The sequence below is a fragment of the Balaenoptera ricei genome, chromosome 1, assembly GCF_028023285.1.
Source record: "Balaenoptera ricei isolate mBalRic1 chromosome 1, mBalRic1.hap2, whole genome shotgun sequence".
NCBI lineage: Eukaryota > Metazoa > Chordata > Mammalia > Artiodactyla > Balaenopteridae > Balaenoptera > Balaenoptera ricei.
This window is the reverse complement of record NC_082639.1, coordinates 55,543,047-55,568,045: the sequence shown is the minus strand read 5'-3', so window position 1 is coordinate 55,568,045 and position 24,999 is coordinate 55,543,047. Positions and strand designations below refer to the sequence as shown.

At 36.0% G+C, this 24,999-nt stretch overlaps 1 protein-coding gene across 2 annotated transcripts in view; it reads right to left on the bottom strand.

Moving 5' to 3' along the window:
* The window catches only part of CACHD1 (cache domain containing 1), a 210,493-nt gene that overhangs the window by 112,040 nt on the left and 73,454 nt on the right, over positions 1–24,999 (bottom strand). For both annotated transcript variants that reach the window (XM_059924016.1, XM_059924013.1), the window contains exon 2: positions 16,500–16,562. In XM_059924016.1, coding sequence (XP_059779999.1) covers positions 16,500–16,562 — 63 coding nt within the window. The remainder of the gene's footprint in view (positions 1–16,499; positions 16,563–24,999) is intronic.

Sequence of the window (24,999 nt, the reverse complement as noted above, 5' to 3'; positions counted from 1 at the left end):
TAAAGGTTTGTTACCTTCTCCGTGGAAACTGCACGAACAAAAGCTGTACCAACCACAATTCTACAGTAAGAATTCCAAAGGGTTATCAACTTCTACTCATGTGCAACACAAAGGAAGCTCACTATGTTATACTTAAACCCTACAGACTAGCCCAATAGCTGTAGATTTTTCACTCACTCATTTAGCTGAAAGTTCCTCTTTAGAGGGTACTATTTACCCCCCATCCCAACAAAACAAAAAAAATCAATAGCCCCATAGAAGTTTCACAATGACACAAATTAGAACCAACTGACTTAGGTATGGTAATAATGGAATAATGATGAACTGCGAAAAAGACAAAGGAGTCTGCTCTTTAAATAAATCAAGGACTGCATTTATTTTTATATCTTGTTTATGTTCCTGCAGGATAATCCATTAGTAACAGAATGCTCTTCCTCGTAAGACACAAGTTATATCCTTGTGATTTATGAGAGCTAAAAGGCAGAAGGCACCTCCACCATTGTTTGGCCCGTGTCAACTGAGTATTTAAACTCCATCTTTTCCTCATTTACCAGCTGAGTTTTCATCAGAGTACTTACAATGTTTAGACATATTTATCTTACTTTGGTTAATGTGTAATACTCTCAGGAGAGAATAAACCACCTTCCTCTTAAAAACTGAAAACATATAAAAGGATTGGCAATGGAAGAAGTATGAAAAGCAACATAGCATAGTGATTAAGAACATGGATTTTACAGTTAAAATTCTGGCCCTATCACCTAATTCAAGAATGATTTGGGGCACCATTACTTAATAGCTTTGAGTCTCAATTTCTTCAACTCTAAAACAGTGAGAGGAATTGTATTTGTATCACAGGGTTGTGGTAAAATTTTAATGAGATAACTCAGGTGAAGCAGCATTTGTTAAATGAACATGAACCATCATGTCAAATACACCACCTTTTCCAAAGTGCAACACAACCTAGGTACACACTAGGTCTTGCACCTATCCCCACTTATTAGAATTCTAGAAAAGCATACATAATTTGAATATAACCAAAAATACTGCCACACTAGATGGGATCCATAGTCCATTTAGACCACCATTCTGCCTCTCATAAATGCCTAAAGAGGGCATTTTTCTCCTTTGGGCCATCACCTGCAGGAGATTAGCAAGATATACCAAATATATGAACACATGTCCCCTGTGATTTAATTATGTCCTTGGGATAAGCTCTTTGTTTCTCCTCCTCCAATGCCAAGTATATAGTAAGTCCTCAACAAATGTTTGCTGAATTCATCAACTGTCTACCACTTACCAGAGGTATGCTCAGAATCTCCCCCTTAAAGAGCTCATACTCTAGTTTATCCATTCATTCCCCAATATCTATAAAGTATTACAGTGTGAGTTATGCTGACAAGGTCCCCACACTCACGAGTTTGGGTTCCCTCAACTTTTATTTTTAGAAGAGGTAACGGATACTACAAATTTTCTTTCTGCTACAAAAACATTTATAGTATTTAATATTTTCTTACCTCTTCCAAAGTTTGAGGAATATCCTTTAACCACAATTACTTTTGCACTTCTTTTAAAACCAATTCAAGTTCAACCTTGCATGACTTTCTTCTGGAAAGCAGCATGATGTAGCATAATGATTTGTAAATCTTTCCTTTTTTAAAGTGATAGACCATTAAAAAACACAAAACTTCATACTAAACTTCATACTAAACTTCAATATATCAAACAAGTAAAGTAAATTGCTGCAGGAGGGAATGGAGAGGAAAAACAAAGAACCTGGACCCTTATGTTCTGTAACAGTCTCTGCAGTACCTCTCTGCAGTACCTCTGGAAACAAAATTTTGAAAATATATAGTAGAGCATTGAATTTAAATCACTTGAATCCCAAATTGGCTTCTCTTAACCTTTCAGTTGGGTGCCATTATACAAGATATTTCTTTGGTTTAATTTTCCTTGTCAGTGAAACTTTTCCAGCTTTTTTTGAGGATTATGAATTCATGCAGTAAATAATTACTGAGTGGGCTTCCCTGGTGGCGCAGTGGTTGAGAATCTGCCTGCCAATGCAGGGGACGCGGGTTCGAGCCCTGGTCTGGGAAGATCCCACATGCCACGGAGCAACTGGGCCCGTGAGCCACAGCTACTGAGCCTGCGCATCTGGAGCCTGTGCTCCGCAACGAGAGGCCGCGATAGTGAGAGGCCCGCGCACCGCGATGAAGAGTGGCCCCCGCTCGCCGCAACTAGAGAAAGCCCTCGCACAGAAACGAAGACCCAACACAGCCAAAAATAAATTAATTAATTAATTAATTTAAAAAAAAATTACTGAGTACCTACCATCTACTACATTGAGATACTTTTTCATGGTACTGAGGGTACATCAAGGACTGAAATGGACAAAAATCTCTATCCTCATAGAGCTTATATTCTATTTAAAAAGATACACAATTTAAAAAATGCATATGGAAGTCCTAGGTGATAAACTATAAGGAGATAAATAAAGCAAGAAAGAGGTAAGAAGTAAAGGTGGGTACAATTAATAACATTTATAAATGGGTGGTCAACGAGGGTCTCAGTGAGAGGTAACACTTAACTAACACTGAAAGGATGTAAGGGAACAGGCCATGTGGCTCTATGAGAAAAGATTTAAGGACAGTGCTTAATTAATAATACATATTCAATAAATGATTATTATCATAGCCAAGATAATTTAAACAAAGAAAGCACAAAACTAGAATTAAAAATTTTGTCTCTGCCACTTTACTAGTTCTCTGAGGCCTTGAACCACTTACAATGACCCCTCTGAGATACGGTATTCTCATGGAAAATGGGATAATAATACCTGCACTTTTTACAATGTCATTAAGCAGATAAAAATGAGAAAATATACATGGAAACATTAAGGAAATAGATAAAGAACCACATAAATATGACAACTATGGAATCCCTTCTCATACTATCTTTCCAAAATGACAGATGACCATTCCATCTTATTAACAAGGCATCCAATGATTTGATAAGTAGCCCAGGAAGAAGATTTCTAAGATGAAAAATAACTTCTCTTTTGGAGACAGACCAAGAACAGTAAGAACTGAAACAGACCTAGATTGATTTCCAATAAAGGAAACCTAAACACTAACCAGCTAAACTTGCTGGGGCTCTGGTTTGAAAGAACAGTCATCTATTTGCTCTGGTCCTTAGTTGATTCACTATAAATTCCCCATCTGGGTGGCTTCAATACACCTCAACTTTTCTTTTGCCTTCCTAGAGATTTAGTGCCTTTGGTTCACTCATTCAACGAACATTTAATAAATACTCACAATAAACTCAGAGCCAAGAATAGATTAGGGTGAGGGGTTGAACTAAACCAGGACTCAGCCTAAACAAATCCCCTGCAGAAAGATGGGGGAAAGGTTGGGGGCAAAGAAAGAAAGGAATCCATACTGCTTCCAGGATTCCTCTAGTTTGAACAAGTCTGAGCCTTGAACATATTTCAGTAGGTAATTGTAAACAAAATGAGAGCCTTCAGGGTACCACCACACTACATTACACTTGGCAGGGCAACCCCAAAACAAGTCTAGATTCTGGAAATATGAATATTGAGGTATAAGAGTAACTCCAGTCATTTTTAAAGCAAGTATTTACTAAATGCCTACCTCGTGCCAGGCACAGGGAGCCAGAATTCAAAAGACAAGATTCCCAATTGCTCAGTTCTTCCACACCCCTTCTGTTTGTCTAACCACTGGTGCTTTTCCTTCTGTGGTCCAGTGCACAGTTCAACAACATAACCAAACTTTTCTAGAGTGGAGAGTTTCTGGTAGTAGGGATACAGAAATAATACAAATGCAAAGCCAACATAAATCCTACGTCCAGTCTCACATTTCTCAACTGCCATGACTTTTATTTACAGCCCCCACTAGTCCCTGCCAGGGTCTTTCTGTTATCATCCTCTCTTGGAAATTCTCCTTCTAAAGTTTATAGATCTTTCCTTCTGGGCCTTACCTTAGAGGATTAAATAGCAGACTAAGAACAGCAATCTTCTCACTAGTGTACTCTTATATTCATACACTATCATCTTTTATATTCAGAAAGCAGAATACAAAATACTGAAAGCCCACTCTGAGCCAACAATATAATCTTTTAAACAACCTTGCAAGACAGACTCTTATCCCCATTTTATAGATAAAATTGATGTAGACACTGAAAAGTTAAATATCATGCCAAAAATCAAACAAAAGAGTAAATGACAGAGTCCTCCCTGGAACTCAAGTTTTTCAAATCAAAAGATGAAGCTCTTGTTCTCTATCCCAAGCTACAAGGGAGCTGTCAAAGAAAAAAAAAAAAAAAGGAGGGGGGAGAAAAGTTTTCTAACATTTCTGGTCTTGTACCCATGGTCTCTGAGGTCCTTTCCAGATTTAAAATTCTAAAACATCATGCTAGTTAGGACTGATTATTTACATTTTAGCACATAAAGTGCCATCTCTTTAAAACTGGTTTTCTATTCACAATCTCTTTGAAGAAAGAGCTCTTTAATGTTTTTAGGCCACATGTAAATTGTTCTGCTACTGAGTATCTTTTCTTCTCCTATGAATAAAAGGATATTATTTTGTGCCAAATCTACTTCTTGCTTTTCAGATGGATCATAATCTATTGCTTTGAACTGATCTGAATTCCTCATGACTGAGGCCTTGAGTTCATACTCAGATAAAAGAATAATTTAGAGTATTAGCACCTGCTCAGTATCAATTTCTTATAAAACCAATATGCTTCTCCTTTACTATGTCCCAGTGAATGTATTTGGTGGAATGAAACATTAAACTTTAAATCTTTCAGGCAGAATTGTCAGTGTCAAGTAACAATTCACAAAAATAATTAAGAAAAACTAGATTTGTACCATAATATATTTTAAATGCTAGAGTGTTTTGAAATACCTTTGGGGGCAGAAAAATTCTTAGATTCTTGTACTATACATGTGTGGGGTAAGCTACATCTAAGGATAAACAACTGAGCTGAGATTTGAGCTGTTGACAAAGAGACAAATTAGCAGTTTGTGTCCAAGTTAATTGCCTGCTAAAACAAACAAAATCAACACTCCTCAAAGGACTATAATAGAATCCAGAGTTTTTCACAATCTTCAGGACACAACCCCAATTTTTTGACATATAAAGAAAAAGTGTTGCCAATTCTCAAGAAAAAAAGACAATCACAGAGATTAACTTCAAACGTTTGTAGATGTTAGAATCAGGATTCTAAAACAGGATTCTAAAACAGCTATTATAACTATGTTCAAGGATTCAAAGGAAAATATGCTTGCAATGAGTGGAAAGAGAAAGAGAAAAGTCTCAGCAGAGAAAAACAAAATCTATTAAAAAGAAACAAGTGAAAATCCTAGAACTTAAAAATACATCTGAAAAATTTTAAATATATTTGGAGAGGTCAACAGCAGAACAGAGATAATAGAACTGAAGTTAAAAAATCAGTAAAAATTATCTAATCTGAAGGTCAGAGAGGGAAAAATTAAAAGAATAATAGAAGGAGGTATCATCTCAGGAATTTATAGTAAAATATCAAAAGATTTAGCATACGTATAACTGGAGTCCCAGAAGGTGCACACAGAATGAAGTAGAAAAACTATTTGAAGAAATAATGGTCAAAAGGTCCCCAAATTTGATGAAAGATATAACTTACAGATTCAGAAAGCTCAACAAACACCAAGCAGGAGAAATATGAAGACTGCTACGTCTAGGCAGCCATAGTCAAATTGCTGAAAACTAAAGATATATAGAGAAAAATCCTAAAAGCAGCCATGGGGTGGAGACGGGGGTATGCCAATACAGAGTAATAACAACTTACGTTGACTTCTCATCAGAGACTATGGAGTTCAGTACACAGTGGAACATTACTAAAGTGCTAAAAGATAAAAAAACTGTCAATCCAGAATTCAATCTCAAGCAGAAGCATCTTTTAAGAGAAAAGACAAAATAGTGACATTTTCTGCGTACAAAATATCATGAAACACTAACACAATTCGTCACCAGGAAATCTGTACTATAAGTAAATATTATAGGAACTCTTCAGGCTTAATATCAGTTGGTATCCTTAGAAATAAATGAAGAGCATCGGAAATGATAAATAGATGAGATTTATTTTTCTTTTCTTTTCCTTTATTTATTAAATTCTTATGACAGTTTAAAGCCAAAGCAATAACACTCCCTTGTGCAGTCTGTAATATTTGTAGATGTAATAATATGATGACTCTAGTATAAAGGATAGTAGTGGGAAAATGAACCTATAAGGTTGTGAGGGTTTTAGAGTATACATGAAGTGATAGATTTTTTAACTCCAAATAGACTGTAATAAATTAAGGATGTATACTGTAATTTCTAGAGCATACACTTAAAATATGTAAAGAAATATAGCTAAAAAGTAAAATAAAAGTCAAAAAATATTCAAAAATCCAAAATAAGGTAGGGAAGTAAAAAATAAAAAACAGATGGGAAAATGGAAAAAAAAAATAGTTGACCTAAATCCAACAATCAAACTAAACATTAATTGACTAAATACTCCCCATTAAAAGACAGAAATTATCAGAATAGCTAAAAAAGAAAGAAGAAAGAAAGAAAGAAAAAGAAAGAAAGAAAATCTCAACTATATTCCGTCTACAAGATACACACTTTTAGCAATAGAGACACTGAAAGTTAATGCTTGTGAAAAGACACACCGTGCAAAAATAGGAAGCATATAAAGGTTGGAGTAACTATGTTAATATCAGGTAAAATAGACTTTAAGGAAAGAGCACTTTCACCAGAGATAAACAATGATATTTCAAAATGTCACAATTTATAACTCATCAAGACCTAACAATCTTAAATGTGTACATGGCCCATAATGGAGCTTCAGAATACATAAGGTAAAAATGCACAGAATTAAAGGGAAAAATATACAATTCCACCATTGTAGCTGACGACATTAACACTCCTCTCTACAGATGATAAAATTAGACAAATTAAAAATCAGCCATAAAACAAATGATCTGAACTATCAACCAGCTTAACCTAATGGATATATAAAGAACATAACAACCAACAACCGGAGAATACACATTCTTTTCAAGTTCACATGGTATCTTCACCCAAGATAGATCCTATATACTGGGTCATAAAACCAATGTTTCAATAAATTAAGAAGGATTGAAAATCATAAAGAGTCTGTTCTCTGACCACAATGGAATTAAATTAGAAATCAGTAACAATAAGATACCTAAGAAGACCCCAAATGTTTTGAAAGTGGATAACATACTTCAAGGTAATCCATGGGTCAAAGAAGAAATCACAGGGGAAATTAGGAAATATTTAAAAACTGAATGCTAATAAAAATATATGATGTTCAACTTTGTGGGGTATAACTAAAGCAGTTCTTAGAGGAAAGTTTATGGCTGTAAATTCTTCTATATGACAAAAAGAAAGATGTAAAATCAATGAACTGAAGTTCCAATTTAAGAAGCAGGAAAAAGAGCAAAACTAACCTGAAATATAAGGAAGGAAATAACAAAAAGCATAACTCCATGAAATAGAAAACAAACAAAAAGCTAAGTTCAAGTTTTAAAAAAATTGCTTATCACTAATTTGCTTTCCCATTCATTCTCTCATTCTCTGTCACTTAGTTTATCCATTTTACTGATTTTTTTAAAAGAACCAGTATTTCATTTGATTGATTGTTCTCTATTGTTCTTCTAGCCTACAGATATTAAAAGGATAATAAAAATATTATGAATACTTTTATGCCAACAAACATGACAACTGAGGTGAAACGGACAAATTTCTTGGAAAAAAAATCAACTTACTAAAATTGACACAAAATAAGACAAAATCTGAAGAAAAACAAAAGGAAAAAGAAAAAAAAAGAAAACCCCAACCCCAGAAAACACCCAAACCTATAGCTATTAAAGAAACTGGATGATCAAAAGCCTGCCCTCAAAGAAAACTCCAGGTCCAGATGGTGCTCTGGTGAATTCTACCTAACATCAAAGGAAGGAATACACCAAACTTATACTCTTGAGGAATTTCCACACTAGTTTTATAAAGTCAGTACCCTAAAACCAAAAAGTGATAAGTGAAAAAGGAAAAAGAAAGAGTAAAAGAAAATCAGGAGTTTGGGGAGCAGCGTGGGCTGTAGTTATAAATATGGTGGTCACCTCTTTCAGAAGGTGACACTTGAGGACAGACTTGAAGGAAGCGAAGGCTCATGGGGATACATGTTGAACAGAACCAGTGCAAAGGCCCTAAGGCAGGAATGTGCCAAGAAACAGCAAGGAGGCAAGTGTGGTATCCTGCAGGCCCAAGTCAGGAAAGTATCAACATATGAAGGAAAAAGGAAGGGATCAACTGTTCAGTGCTAGTGTTAGTGAAATACAACGAGGACCATGGATTTAGCAAAGTGAAGGTCACCAGTGACCTTGAAGAGAGCGGTGTCGTGGGACTGGTAAAGCCAGAGAAGGTTTTAGAGAGAATGGGAGAACTGGATCTAGTGAGTATAGACACCTCTTGTGATGGGCTGTGCCTCAAAGAGGGAGAAAGAAACGGAGCAGTAGTTGGAGAGGGAGGTGGCGTCAAGAGAAGAGTTTTTTTTTCTTGTGTGTTTAAGATAGAACAGCATGTTTCCATGCTAATGGATGTGATTCTGAAGAAAGAAAACTGATACCACAGAAGAGAGAGGGAGACTTAGAGGAATGCCCTTGGCCCAATGTCAGGTGCATGTCTCCTCTATGAGTATGCAGTTCTCCTACCAATTTGCCCATTTCAAAAGAATTCTGAAGTCTTCTAAAATCAGCCACTGCCAACAATCAATAGTTTATGAAATACTGCAATTATTATGAAGATAATGCTTGCCATATCATTGAATAAATTGTTAACATAAATAATTACTAGAGCACTTGAAAAAAAATTTAGAGCAAACTCTTGAAACACGTCCAAAGTAGCTTTGATTTTTTTAGTGATTCAATCAAGCGCCCCAAGAAGCTTTTCCTCCTTTGGTTCTTTTCTTCACTGCTTTGTGTTTTATGGACCACATTTTGCTATCTTCTAGGGCACTTGATCAAAAATTTATTTTTCTTGATGCAGGTTCAATTTCATATAATGCCCTTATGTGCTCACACAACTTAATTTCTTAAAGTATTCAAAAATGGAGTCTATGGGAGGTGATCCACTCAAGAATGTGTGCATGGGATATTTATTTTCCCGAGGCTGTTGCCATAGTTTTTTGGCAGCAAAACTACATAATGAACTAATTAAAAATTTAAAACACATTGTTGGGCAATTTAGAACCACACTCTGAAGGTTAATTTAAAAGAAATAATAAGAAAAAGCAAGGAAAAGTCTATATATCATAGAGAGTTTTGTGGTAAGAGTCAAGAATCACAAAATGTTTTTTATTAGTTTTAATTATATTGCTCCCCTAACCAGAAAGATATTAACACGTTAGATTTACTGCCTAATTACATAGTATGCATAAGTCAGATCCAACTCTCAATAAGCTTTGATAGTAAAGAGGGAGGGCAAGAACCCTTGGGGCTCTAGTTTTCATTACCCCAAAGGAGAAATGATGGATAGAAAATGCAAGTCAGTATTCCAGATACGACGAAACATACAAAAACAAGCATAAAGAAGTGGTTCCTTTCCAACTAAAGATTGTGAGCTATAATTAAGAGGACATAGGTCAATAATCTACTTTGAATAACTAATCTGCTTTTGGCTTATCAAACAAATCTTTAGAAGCAGTTGTAATTGTTCTTCTAATTGTTAAGAGGTTAGTGCCCTGGATGAAAACGGAAACCACCTTTAGGGGCACTTAAGTCCCCAAACAAGGTGAGAACCAGAAATGTGGGAAATAAGCCAGTGCCAGACCCTGCTTTTTACCCTGAGAATTGGCCATAATCTGGAGACCTTGAGTTTCCACTTTGATGATAGCACAGCACAACGTGGATAAGAGAGAAACCTCAGGGCTTGGCCAAGGTGGGAAATCTGATAGGAGGTACTACATAAAACTATAACCCAAAGAGCTATGCTCTCAATACAATGAGGAAAACAGAAGGGACGGCTAGAAAATTAGAAAGACTCTACAGATACCTGGAAATTTTAGAACATAGTTTTAAATAACTAATAGATCAAAGAAGAAATGATAAAATACACCTGAAACTAAACAATAAAAATAATACATATCATAGGTGGCCACTATTACCGTACATATACAATACTTTTCTGGAGGCCAGTGTAGCAGGACACAGAAAAGAAATAAAAAATATAAGAATTAGAAAGAAAGAATCAAATCTACCTTATTTGCATATATGATTACTTACATAGAAAACCCAAAGGAATCTATAGGTAAATTATTAGGACTAATATAATAGCTTAAGAAGATAATTAGATATAAAATAAATACATAGGACTTAACAGTAACAGAAAAATATCGGTTTTTTAAAAAATTCTTATATAATAGCAAAGAGCCACAGATGCTCTCAAGAAAAATAAATGAGAAAGAGTGGCATGGACATATATACACTACCAAATGTAAAATAGATAGCTAGTGGGAAGCAGCCACACAGCACAGGGAAATCAGCTCGGTGCTTTGTGACCACCTAGAGGGGTGGGATAGGGAGGGTGGGAGGGAGACACAAGAGGGAGGAGATATGGGGATATATGTATATGTATAGCTGATTCACTTTGTTATAAAGCAGAAACTAACTCACCATTGTAAAGCAATTATACTCCAACAAAGATGTTTAAAAAAAAAAAAAGAAAGGAATTGCAAGTTAAAATAAAAATAAGATACTACAACACACCTATTAGAACGGCTAAAATCCAGAACATTGACAACACCAAATGCTGAAGAGGATGTGGAGTAACAGTAACTCTCATTCACTGCTGGTAGGAATGCAAAATGGTACAGCCACTTTTTAAGACAGTTTGGCAGTTCCTTGCACTATATATTGATACTTCACCATAATACCTGGCAATTGCACTCCTTGGTATTTGCTCAAGTGGATTGAAAACTTATGTCCACACAAAAATCTGCACACAACTTATAGCAGCATTATTCATAATTGCTAAAATCTGGAAGCAACCAAGACGTCCCTTAATGTACAAATGAATAAACAAGCTGACCTACATACATACGACGGAATATTATTCAGCCATTAAAAGCAATAAGGTAGCGAGCCTTGAAAAGACATGGAGAGACTGTAAATGCATATTGCAAAGGAAAATAAGTCAACCTGAAAATGCTATGTATTATTCCAGGGAAGAAATGGGCTACATTTTGTGTTTCAAAACTGTAATTTTTAGCATATGAAAGTTTTTATGAAATTAAAAACTTAAATGCAATTCTGTAAATGGCAAAACTATGGAAACAGTAAAAAGATCAGTGGTTGCCAGGGGCTCAAAGAGAGGAAAGGAAGGAAGACTAAACAAATGAAGCACAGGAGGTTTTTAAGGAGGTGAAACTGTTCTGTTTGAGAACATAATAGTGGATACATGACATTATACACTTGTCTAAATCCATAGAACTGTACAGAACAAAGAGTGTACTCTAATGTAAGCTATTAACTTTAGTTTTAATAATAATGTATAAATATTGGTTCATTAAGTATAACAAATGTACCACACTAATGTAATTTTTTTCCTAATAGGGGAAACTGTGAAGAAGCAGAGGAGGTATATGGGAACGCTGTGTACTTTCTGGTCAATTTTTCTGTAAACTTAAAACTGCTCTAAAAATAAAGTCCACTAATTTTAAAAGGCAAAAAAAAAAAAAAAAAGAAGAAGAAATGAAGGGGACAGTGTTACCCTTCTGAATACGTGGTACTGGCACAGTGACAGATAAATACACCAATGGAACCAAATCAAACTCACACATACATGGAAACTTGACTAATGACTGAAAACAGATGAAAAAAAAAAGACAAATTGTTCAACAGATAGTATAAGAACACTTAGAAATACATATGGGGCAGAGGAAAAAGAAATTGAATACCTGCTTCACATCCAACACTAAAATCAATTCCAGGTGGATAAAAGTCTTAAATGAGAAAGGCAAAAGTTTTAGAAGACAATAAAGGAGAAAATCTTTATGTCTTTGGGCAGAATTTAACAACACACAATAATCAGAGACCAAAGAGGAAAAGTTTTTTTTTTGTTTAACTTATTAATAAAATACTATGAAATATTTAGCTTGAGACAAGAAAGCAAAAGTTTAATTCAGTTAAAACAAACATTAAGCTCTTTCAATATCAGTAAATCTCTTTGCTTTATGAAACCTGTCCCATAGAGATGACTATTTAAATTTATTTTTTTTTTAAAGATTTTTTTTGATGTGGGCCATTTTTAAAGTCTTTATTGAATTTGTCACAATATTGCTTCTGTTTCATGTTTTGATTTTTTGGCCGTGAGGCATGTGGAGATCTTAGCTCCCTGACCAGGGATTGAACCCGCACCCCCTGCGTTGGAAGGCGAAGTCTTAACCACTGGACCAGCAGGGAGGTCCGAGATGACTACTTTTAAAGGAAAAGATTGGTTTAAAAAAACCTGACTATTAAAATTAAAACTTCAATTCTTTAAAAGATATCATAAAGAAAGTGAAAAGAAAAGCCACACATTGGGAGAACATTTATATTTATGAAACATAAACCTGTAAGGGAATCTAATATGGTAACCACTGGCCATATGGGGCTACTTTATTAAAATTAAATTAAATGAAATTTAAAATTTAATTACTCAGTAGCTCTAGCTACATTTCAAGTGCTCAGTAGCCACATGTGGCTAGCGGCTGCTTGATTAGCACCAATATGAAACATCTCCATCAACACAGAAGTCTCTTTTGGACAGAGCTGATATAGAATATGTGTGGAATATTTAAACTTCTAAAATAAAGAGACAACTCAATTTTAAAAATGGACAAAAGACATTAGCAGACATTTGACACAACAAAACAACAAACATACAAAAATGAACCATAAACACGTAAAAAGTCATTTCAACCTCATTAGTAATCAGAGTAAAACAAATTAAACCCATTAGATATAATTTCAGACACCCCAAACTGGGAAAAGATTAAAACTCGGTAACACCAAGTATTGAAGACGGTACAGAGCAGCACATTTCCAGTACTCTGTCTGTAGGAAGGTAACCCATGGCAACAACTGTGGAAGCAGTTTTGCATTATCCAGTCACATTGAACACTCCGGTACCCAGCAATTCTACTCTAGAGAAGGGATTCTCCACCTGAGCTAAACAGTCCGTCTCCTCACCTAGGGCACTTGGAACATGTATAGATACACACACACTAGCATTTAATTGGCAGAGGTGAGGGATAATAATGTTCCTGCAATTCAAAGAATTATTCCACCTGAACTCTGCACCAGGAGATATGAACAACAGCAACATAAATTACGACACTAGAAACAACCCAAACATCACCAACAGAAAAATGGATACATAAACTGCATTTAATGGAATACCACAGAATTGGAAATAAAGGCACCTTAGTTACAGATATCAGCATAGGTGATTTTAAGGAATATAATGCTCAGTAAAATAGCAAGATACGTGAATAATACACTTAAGATGTATATAAAGAACAAAAACAGTCAAATAATGAATTTTCAGATATATATATATCTCAAACACACATACACACACAGACACACACAAGCAAAGGAATGGCTAACAAAAAAAATCAGGATAGACTTATCTCTGGGAGAGGAAGGGAGGTACCACCGGGTAAGGTCACATGGGGGCTTTCTGAAGTACCGGTAATGCTTTATTTCTTTATATGGGTGGTAGGTTGAGATGTTCATTTTAATATAGTATTTCTTTATTCTACTCGTATATGTTTTATATACTCTTTACATGTTTGATATATTTCACAATTTTTAAAAAGTCAGCTCAATTACTAATTATCTAGGATCCTTGACCTTTCTGAACTTGGTTAGTAATAGTAACTCCACCTACCTTACAGAGTTATTCTGAAGTTTCAAGGAGATAATATATATGAAAGTGTGAATGACTGTGATGGGGGATAGAACAGGAAACCTAAGAGGTAAGCATTTCCCTAAAGATTTCATCCTGGGTACTGTCCAGGATCACAGGGCCCAGAGTTCCTGGGTAGTTATTAATCAAGTCAAGAAGATGTGAGGAGTTCTCTGTTTTGTCACTTTAGAATGGGAATAACTCTAGTCCAATTCAAGCCACAAGAGTATCACAATATTGAAGGGAGAGCAAATACTCGGTAAATATGTAAATATAAGCTTTTATTATTATTGTTGTTGTTAAAGTGACCAGAGGACTGAAAGGGCCTGGAAATCTTGTCATAGAAGAAGAAATTATCCACGATCTGGGTATTTTAAATTTTAGGCTAAATGATAATGATATGATAATTATCTCCAAATACTGGATGCAAAAGAGGCATAAGATCTATTTTGTCCAGGGTTCTTCTAAAGAGGCTGGAGAAATTAGAGAAAAGTTAAAAAGTACATTCCTAGTCAATATAAGAGAGAACTTTTTGATAATCAAAGAGAGAAGGCAGAACTGACGATGTGGTGACTCTCCATCTGACTTATTCAGCCAAAGACAGTTTAGCAGAGACTGCTGTTTTGTATGAAAATATAGATTTTAAAAATAAACTGTTAAAATAAAAATACGGACAATATAACTTAGTGTAAACTTACTCTGAAAACTAGCTCTTTTATGTATTAGTCATGAGACTATAGCTAACTTATGCTATCTTTTGGAGTTTCACCTACCTCATCTGTAATAAGGATAGTATCTTTCCTTCAGGGTTATATGGAAAAAATCAATGTGATAATATACTGAAATCACCAGTGTTCTATGTGTGCTAAATCAGCTGCTAATAATTTTTAAAATTTATTATGGAAGGCTTCCCAACTTGTTCACAGCTAGATAAAAAGAAAAAAGCAAGAACATTACTCCAAGAAAACAAAACAACTTTCATGTTTAAAAACCAGTGAAGGAAGAACTTGTATCTGTTACTCAAGAAAAGCAGTAAAACTGATATCCCTGGATCAGTTTCTTTAAACTGTTATCAAATGGCCTTTGGTCTCCCAAAAAGCTTCCTTGAACATGCTTTGTGTAGAAACCTTCCCCTATAAAAACCCTTTTAAATTTCATGACCCTAAAGCACTTTCCAGTGTGCTGGAATAAAAATAAGACAGGAATTATGAAGGTAAGATTTGATATAGCAAACCACATTCACTACAATTCAGGTCATTAGTTTTTAAAATATCTAAAGCTAAGAAAAAGGGTACATGCTTAATGGCTTATGCCCTCTAAATTTAACCTGCAGAAACCAATAAAGATCTTTAATGTCTATAAATAAGAGACGCTGAACTTCAAGATCAAATTACAGTAATTTATTATAAATAAATATCCTATAAATAACTTCACTTTAGTGATACTTGCAAAACTTTGTCCTCTTGCATAGCACTTCTGAAGTTCAGATCAAGTCAAGCTGTTTTCCATGAATAAGATAAAGGCCCCAGAGAGTTTAAATTATTATGTATTTTCCTATAGTTATCTTTTTATTCTGTGGAAGCACTCTGCTACACTCTGGTTTTTAGCTTGGTCCTGTTTTTTACTTAAGTTTCCAACCTAGCTTCAAATTACCAGTTGGTGGTCACATGGTGTAATGAAGTTGGTGGATTAACTGAAATTAAAACCCAGAATCCTCTTTACCACCCTTCTTTTCAAGCACAGATCAATTATTTATGACCAAGTTCACCAACACTATGTTTTAATTTAGGAAGCAGTCCATTAGAAGCCAGCTATAAATAAAGTGAATAGAATCTGGCCTCAGAACTTTTTGACCTCACAGAGCATTGAGAAGATGGGAGAAAAGCAGCAATGGAAGAATACAAGAAGAGGAAAGAAAAATAAAAGAACAAAAGAAGCCAACATCCACTGAGCTGCTTCTACGTCAGGCCTTCCACCTAAAGCATTTCACTTATTCTCAGTTAATTTGACATTACTTCATTTAATTCTCACAACCCCATCATGCAGATATTATGTCCCTCTGATTTAAGAGTAAGAAACTGTAGCTCAAAAGGCTAAATTGCTTCCTGGGAGTCATGAAGTAAGTAGGAAAACCAGAATTTGACCTGGGGTTTGTCTGATTCCAAAGCATGGACACTTTTTCCTATAGCAGATGAAATAATTTCTAATATTTTAAAATTTGAGTAGTTTAGGAATTTCCAAAACAATAACAAGGCACTAAATATTTTCAAAGTATAACATGAATAGCAGAAAGCCATCTATATAACCATTATTTCAACTGCTTATAAGAACATGAAGTGGGAGGTTGTCACCATTTTGCTTAAGATGTATATGAAATCATACACAGAAAACAACAGACAGCCTCACGTGGAGATTGGAAAGAGTAATAAAGTCACATCCAAAAGCAAGACAAAGACAGAGAATGTCAAGTGCTAAATCACCTCTTACCTGCTGTACTTCACTTTCTCCATTTGAGATTTTCTCAGTGTAAACAAAGGAGTTGAATATCCGCTGCAAGGAAAAGAAAATGAACAAACATTAGATTTTCTAAATAAGGCAGCCATTTTCTATATGAATGTGTATGTGAATAAGCTGTTTACAGCACAAATAGAATCAAGCAGAAAAATTTAATTAAAATAGTTATTTTACACAGAGAAATCCAAATATCAGCCAAAGTCAATCACACTTATGTAAGCAATACCCATACACTTCTATAGTGAAATAAACCAGATGTTACGCTATATTTTTCATTTTCAAAAATACATTTAATTATAGATTTCCGGAGCCCATGCCATTTTATCCGACTGGTATAATCTGACAAAGTTGTGTTTCTCATTTAAATCCTGCACTCCCTGAATGCTGTAATTGTTTACAGACACTACAGTCTAATGTAATCAAGCCCTTTAAAAAAGATTCTTTCCATATTCCCTCATGTCCCTGTCCAACCGGTACCTACCCAATATTGTCTATCACCTTCATTACCCAAGCAGCCCCTCGAAAGAGTAAAATAATAGGGCTTGCCAAATATGTGTGGCCTTAAGAGAGAATCCAGTCCTTACATGCCAGGAAATAAGACGGCCGTGCCAAGACATCAGTCCAAACTGCGGCACACAAGCACACACATTCTTCCCGCTGGTCTCTGCCTCGCTGGTACCCATTCCTGCAGACATTGCCTGCATTTACAACATCTTGCAGACTTAGGACTTTACCAAACCCCACCATTACTGACCAATCACAAGAGATTACCCTGTAACAAACCGGAAAAAAAAAAAAAAAAAGAGAACCCAAGAAACGTATCTGTTAGGGACTGGGGGAAAAAAAAAAAGGAAGAGCAGCCTCATTTATCCTAAAACTGTAAAGATACCTCTGGAACTCTCCAGTTGAGTAAGGAGTCAGACCTGGAGATGTCAGCCAAAATTTCCCGTGTTCCTTTGTATCCTACTCACAAGGGTTTGTCAGCATCTGGGACAGCTTCCCAGACAGCCTAACACACCTGCATGGTGGTGATGAGGAAGACAAGCGCCAAGTTCATCAAGTGCTGTGCGAATGAAGGAAAATCAAGGCGCTGGGGCTGGGGGAGGGGCGGGGTCGGGGGATGCCGCTGGGGGAAGGGAAGCAAACACACTTGGTAAGGATGGAGATGGAATGAGACGGAATTACAGTCTGGAAAATTCTAATTACAAATTATCATAATTTTTCAATGCACCACTCATTCAGTCAACAGGTGCTTACTGTCGTTTTCTTTCCTGAAAATGACTTGCTGATAGGAAAGGTACAGATTTTTAGTAATGGTGATAATGATACTGGCGACTAGTTATTAAATGTTTACTGCGGGGCAGACACTATTCTAAGGCATGTTACACCTATATACCTATTTCAGTCTCATAAAACACCTTTGTGACAGGCACTATTATTATCCCCATTATATAAGGATATATGAGGAAACAGAAGCATATTTTATTGAGTGCCTAATGCAATTCACATTGTATCTCATATGCATATCTTATGTAATAACAAAATTCCTGCAGCTCCAAAGATGAAAAACAAAGACCCTGGGAAATTAGGTAATTTACCCAAAGTCACTTGGCAAGGCTGGAATTTGAACCCAGGCAGTGCGACTCCGGTTATGGTGCTACTAACCCTATTGTCTCATAAGCATTTGCTACCTGGTAGCTTGACACATATGAAAAACACTCCTGTTAGGAGCTAACACCCAAACATAACGCAGATCAACAATCCCTTATGTGTAATTCTGAAATTCAAAAGGCTCTGAAAATCAAAAGTTTTGCATAACACATTTGCTAGCAAAATATGACTCGACCTGAACTTATTGGCAGTTAATCCTAACTTGAACTGATGTGTATTTATAGTCTTTATTAAACCACTTAGTGTGAGTATTTATTCTTTTTGATGCAGATGTACTAATGCATCTGATTATAGGGTTCTGCTTTAGATTTCACTGGGGGTGTTTCATCATCAAGGTGCATCAGGATTCTGAATCCTAAAACAGACATCATTTTGGAGAAGGAATTATAAATCTGCAGACCTCCAGCCCCAGTTTTCTGGTGAATACCGTAGTTAACTAGACAACAATGCTTTTAGAGGCTGTGTCAATGTCACTGCCACCTATACCCCCACACCATATTCTCTATTTTTATATAATTTGATTTTCACAACCTGCTCAGTACCAAGAGTGCACGTTTATTAAAAACTAATATAATTCATGTATTGTCTCCATATCTTGATGAGTGTGGTCAATTTCTTATTTCATTTCTGGCAGCGATATTTCAGTTGATACATTATCTGTCCTATACTGGGAGGTGTTCCCCCAAGAGGTGACTGATGGAGTAACCCATGTTCTGGGAAGCAAACCAGATCCACTTCGCTCAAAACAACTACCAAGGGCCACACCTAATGAGGAACCTCAGATCCTTCCCTCTTCTTTGTTGTTAAAAGAAAGGTGAATTCCTCAGTAGTAATAAGGAATATAAGCCAGGAAGTGTTTGCCAGGCCGTGTCCAGCCCCTGTTTTACTCATTCATTTTCTTAACAATTACTATCAATCATGATGGCCAGCACTTTTATTAGAGCCCTTTATGGCTTATAAGTGTTTCTATATTCTCAACACCTAATAAAAATTAGGTGGGTAATAGAAAATTTTAAAAGAAGTTACAGATATGAGCAGTAGTGATCTTACAGACTACTTATATATTTTATACAACCCTCTTACCACCCCAGAAATGAAAGGTGGCCTGCTAGAATAATAGTTTGGAGCTATCACCAAGCAAACAACTTTTTGCCCCTCTCCCCCCAGTGGGGAAGGGTGTTAGTGAAAGGCCAGTAGAACTTAGACAAGTAACTCACAACTAAACAGGTCAGCCAGCCACGTCTGGTGCAAGGTTAAAAGTTCAGGCTTAGTTGTGTGCCCAAGATCTCAAGGTATAGAGTGATATTCCATTATGCTCTAGATTAATGGACAGTAATAATCTTTCTTAAAATGCAGGGCCTGCTAAGCCCAGTTCTCAAAGGCTTATTAGGCTTAGTACTTTCATAGTTTACAATTTCACATAGATGATCTCATTTGATCCCTACAACAACCCGATGTGGGAGACAGCGGTCTGAAACCAATTTTACAGATTAAAAACTACAGCTCAGAAGCTAGAAAACGCATCACAGGTAAAAAATTCAAGTGTTGAGGTCTAAACCTAGGTCGTGAGTTAAAAACAGGCATTGCTTCTAGCAAAACTATTAAATTTATTCACATCACCTTTTCGTTCAGGATAATCTAGAAATCCTAATATCAGCATGCAGAAAAAAAGTGAAGATTGGGGTCTTTTTCTATCAATTTTATTTTAAGCAAGATACAATGTGCTGGTATAACTTTATATACATATGACCAATGTCAGGCATAATTAGTAAGAGTCCCAGACAAAGATTTTATCTTTTATTACTTTCTATTGCTACGTAAAACTGTGAAAGGAATAGAATACAGAGTTTTCTGGGCATTTTATTTTTAATTTGAGAGCCAGGAATTCCAAATGATACACCTAGCTGACATTTTCATGACTGCAAGAGTTTCTTGGTTGTTAGAGGACTTGAAAAGTGGAAATGGAAAAAAGTTTTCTTAAAACATGACATGAAGAGCAATCCCCAAAGGTCAGATTGTTTGTCTTCTCTGATGCTTTACTCACAGTAACAGGGTTAGGATATAGGTGGGTGGGGTGGGCATTCCACATTCTATTTCCAAGTTGTCACTTTCCCTTACTCAAATTCCCTCGAGGACCAAAGGAATTCCAGACATTTGAACTCTTAATTGGAGCACAATCTGGCGGGAGTTTGAAGTCAATCTCCTCGGTGTACAAATCCCTGGAAGTAAAGGCAAACATATTGCTTGTTCTTGCCCATTACTCTTCTCATTCTTGTCAAATACTAGAAGTAAAAATACACTTTGTTGTATAGTGAAAACATCATTAAAATAGGTGAGGGGTTTTTACAAGTCATTTTAAGGAGAAATAGTTCACTGACTCCTCTTTGTCAGTCATATTAATTTCCATAATCAAAAGAATACAAGAACAACAAGATGCCTTATTCTTAAGCTCAAGGCAACTAAGTACTCTGATCTAAAGACAAAACTGACCTTTCCCTCATTAAAACACATACCTTGGAAAACTGGCGGTATCTTCTAAAGTTAATTATATGCATATTCTATGACCCAGCAGTTCTCATCCTGGTATATACCTAGCAGAAATGTGTTCGTATTTACCAAAAGAAATCTTAAGAATGTTCATAGCAGCACTACTCATAATAGCCCCAAACTGGAAATTATCCAAATGCCTATCAGCAACAGAATAGACAAACTGTGTGAATTCACACAGTCGAATATTCGGGTGAGATGAAAATGAACACACAATTGCAACATGCATCAACATGATGACTCCTATAAATATATTACTGAGTGAAAGAAGCCAGACACCAGGACACAAAGAATGTTAATTCCATTTATATCAAGTTCAAAAACAGGCAAAACTAACCTAGCCTATTACAAGCCAAGATAGTGGTTACATTTTGTGGGAGAGTCAACTGAATATGGCATGAAGCCTACTTTCGGGATGCTGAAATGTTCTGTCTCTTGATCTAGGTGCTGGTTACAGGGATGTGTTCACTTTTGTGAGAACTCATCCAGCTGTACATTTACGACTGTGCACTGTGCTATATGTATGCTATCCTTCAGTAAATCTACTTTAAACACACATTCTAGGCAGTCTCTTTAAAATATACCCTAGACAAATGTTTTTGTATATTTTAAAAATCATTTATACAGTTTTAAAAAGGACAATAATCTATTAACTGGGCTATTATAAATACTTAAAAAAAAATTCTACACCCCAACCTGCAACCAGATGAAATTAGACTGTACCAATACTGGAGAGTCACCTAGCAATGTACAGATAAGGTCTCCTGAGCCTTCCCTGAGGCTACATATTAATTACTCCCTCAAACTCTAAGTATATAACATGACTTAGTTCTTCAGCTTCCCATCAATGGTACTGTACCAACCTGAATTTCCAGCAAGAAAAGAGTTGTCTTTATCTGAGTCTCATCCAACCTGGATGCTCTAAACTTATATAACACAATTTAATCAGATCTCCTCTTTGCATATTCTGTTCTTTTATTCCCTAAGCGCTGCCTTCCCCCTCCTCCCCAAAAAAGGAAATTAAAGAGCCACATTACACTTGAATACAGTTCCCTTACCTCTCCCGCAAGAAAAGAAAAAAAGACATCCTGCTCTGTGTGTGTGTGTGTGTGTGTGTGTGCGTGCATGTGTGTGTGTATAGGTGGAGGGGGAGCTACTTTCCCTCACCTCTTAAGGGCTGCAACTCCCCTGTCCCCAAGTCCTCACTCCATTGACCCAACCTCCCTACCCACCACCTTTCCCTCCCAAATCTCTCTATTAATTGAGCCTGCTTAACAGATGGCAAGAGAATTCCACTTAACTGGAACAGGAACAATTACATGAGTGTTTAATAAGATGGTCAATCCTGACAGTTGGCTCCACCTTCACTCCTCCAACAGCTCTGCCAAATTTTAACTAGATGTTTAAATGAATGGTATAGCACAAAACCACAGAGGAGAAATAAATGCCTAATAAGATTCTGTTGGACTCCCTCCCTGATCTTTGCTAAGAAAATGCAGGACTGAATTTTTATTCAAAAGCTTATTCTCTTGACATTTACAGGTCTCTGTCACAAGCCAATTTGGCTGACAGTTCACTAACAGCTTCATTCCTCTCTGGATCTCTTCCTACCGTTCTAGGAATTGTGGCCAAAGGGGAAGAAAATATAGATCACCACTGTTATCTCAAGATGTTGACCAACATTAACCGTGCTGTCATTAAAACAAACTCCAACAATCACTGAACAGGGAATTAATGGCAACTTAATTTAAGTGTTTCAGGGAAGAAAACATATGCATAACTCTATTCTCCCCTAAGCATACCCCATGAATAAGCTTTTACTAGGTTATAAAGGGAGCTCTCTGCCCAGAGTAGACATTGTCCGATTTTTACCAGACTATTTAACCTCACACTGTTGAACATATGGAAGGTCCAGAAAAATGACATTCTCTAAGAAGGCTTCATCATCTGCATTCTGAGATCACAAACCTGGTGCCATAAATCTCCATCATTAAAAAAAAAAATCTCTAAATTTGTTCATCTGGATACAGGTAGTTCAAGAAAATAGTTTACCAAGAGTATTGAAAATGTTACCACTAAAAAAAATAATAATAATAACCTAACTGTCCAATAGGGGACCGATTAATTATACTTCATCCAATCAAAAATATACTGTGCAGCTAATAAAAATGTTTACAATGATTTTTGTTATTGTTCATATTTTAAAATGAGCATTTTAATACACAAATATTGTTCTAATTATGTGTGTAAGGGGGGTACATTATACATAACAGTGTTACCGTGTATATTAACAAGGGCACAGAATGGATTTGGGTGCTTTGCAACACATTACCTCACTTAATACTCATAACAACGCTTCATAGTAGTTAGCTACTATGTCATCATTTTACAGGTGAGAAAACTGAGGTCTTAGAAGTTTGGTTTGCCCAAATGTAGAACATTGTAATTAAGTGGCCAACTCTGGGTGCAAAATTTGCCTTACTCCAAAGTTTATGTATCATCCTCTATGTAATCATCATCTTAATAGAGAAAACTTAGGTAAAATCTAGAAAGTGACCAAAATAGTAACAGGGCTTGCCTATGAATAATGAATCCAGAACATATATTCTTTCCTCCCCAACCCCCAATCTCAAGATGGAGCATGAATTTCCTTTATGATGCGTAATGACAAACATTTTTCAAAGAGTTGACACACTAGGGAAAAAAAAGACATACATTCAGTTACAATAAACTCTACAGAGAACCATTTGTACTAGATCACCACCTTGAGAGCTTACAGAGGAAAAAGTAAATGTAGGGGCTCATGCTTGATCCTCACTATAAATATTTGATCTTGAATACCACAGTGACTTGCAAGAAACAGGGTTATTCCAGTTTCATGACAAAGGGAAATGCTTAGGTACTGAAAATCATGGTAGAGGAAGAGGCCTAGATTGGGAATTTAAAACAAAACGAATCAGTACACAATAGATGACCTTGTGCAAATGGTACCCTGGGCACACATGTCCTGCCCCAACAGACTTCCTTATTTTGTTTTACGGTTGCTATATATAACAAATGATAATAACTATTGCTTGTATAGTGCTTACTATCTGTCTAGCACTAGGTACTTCACATATCTTAACCTCATAAATGTGAAGATAAATTTATGTAGACTGCACTAAAAACATTATGAATGTATTTCACATACCATTATGATAGTTATTCGAACAGTCTTGATGGTTATTCTATTATTATTCTATTCCATTATTGTTCATCTCGTAAGAATATCCTCTTAATGATAGCTATTCTATGATAGTTGGAGGTACGGGGGGCCAAAAATACCTGTATCAATATTTACCAACTCAAGTCCGACCTCATCCCTAACAACCTCCCAAAGGTAATCTCTCCCTTCTCTGAACTTCTGCAGCAAAGACAGTCTATACTACAGTTAAAATAATATGTTCACTGTAGAAAATTTGAAAATATGTAAAGGAAGAAGAGGGGAAAAAAAATCTACTGTCTGACCACTCAGTAAAAACCAGTTTACAGTTTATTTCCTTCCACTCTTCTGGATTTCTAGTTTCTAACTTTGTTGTAAGTTCTTTGACAACTGGTCCATGCCATGATTCCTCAGCACATTGCATGGTACAGAGTAAGCATAAATAAGCGTGTGTGTATCCATTAATCTAGGCATTAAGTCATACAGACCTTCACTTTGGTTGATTACTCAACCAGCTAGCAAAAAAGGGAAAAAAGTATCCTTTCTCTTTAAGATAAAAAAAAAAACTTCCCCTTTTCTCAACAATCTATTAATAGAGTCTTCCCCCCTCACCTCTGTTTTTCCTTCCCTGTCCTCTTCAGGCTCTAAGTATATACACACACAGCCCCTTGGATACTTCAAGTTTGCAAAAGAACTCAAATTATGAATTCCTTAGTCTGATGGTATTTAACTTACCCTTCAAACCAACATGAGCTCTGAATAGCAAGCAAGAAAGCTTGTGGGAGAGTCACAAATCGGTGACAAGGGTCACCTTTACAAAGGGTTGCCAGTTTTGGCCCTCTCTATCCCTCAAAAGAAATTACAGGGAAAAAGGAACAGCCTGCAGTTTGATTTAGCAGGGAAAATCTAAAGCAATAATCTCAGCAAGCAAAGTTTCTAGTCTTGATCCCTTGATTTCCTGTTGTAGCATTTAAACCAGGAGAGCCAGTGAGTAAATAGGGACGGAGAGAACAAAGACAGGCATAACAAGATGGAAACACTTCCCTAAATGCA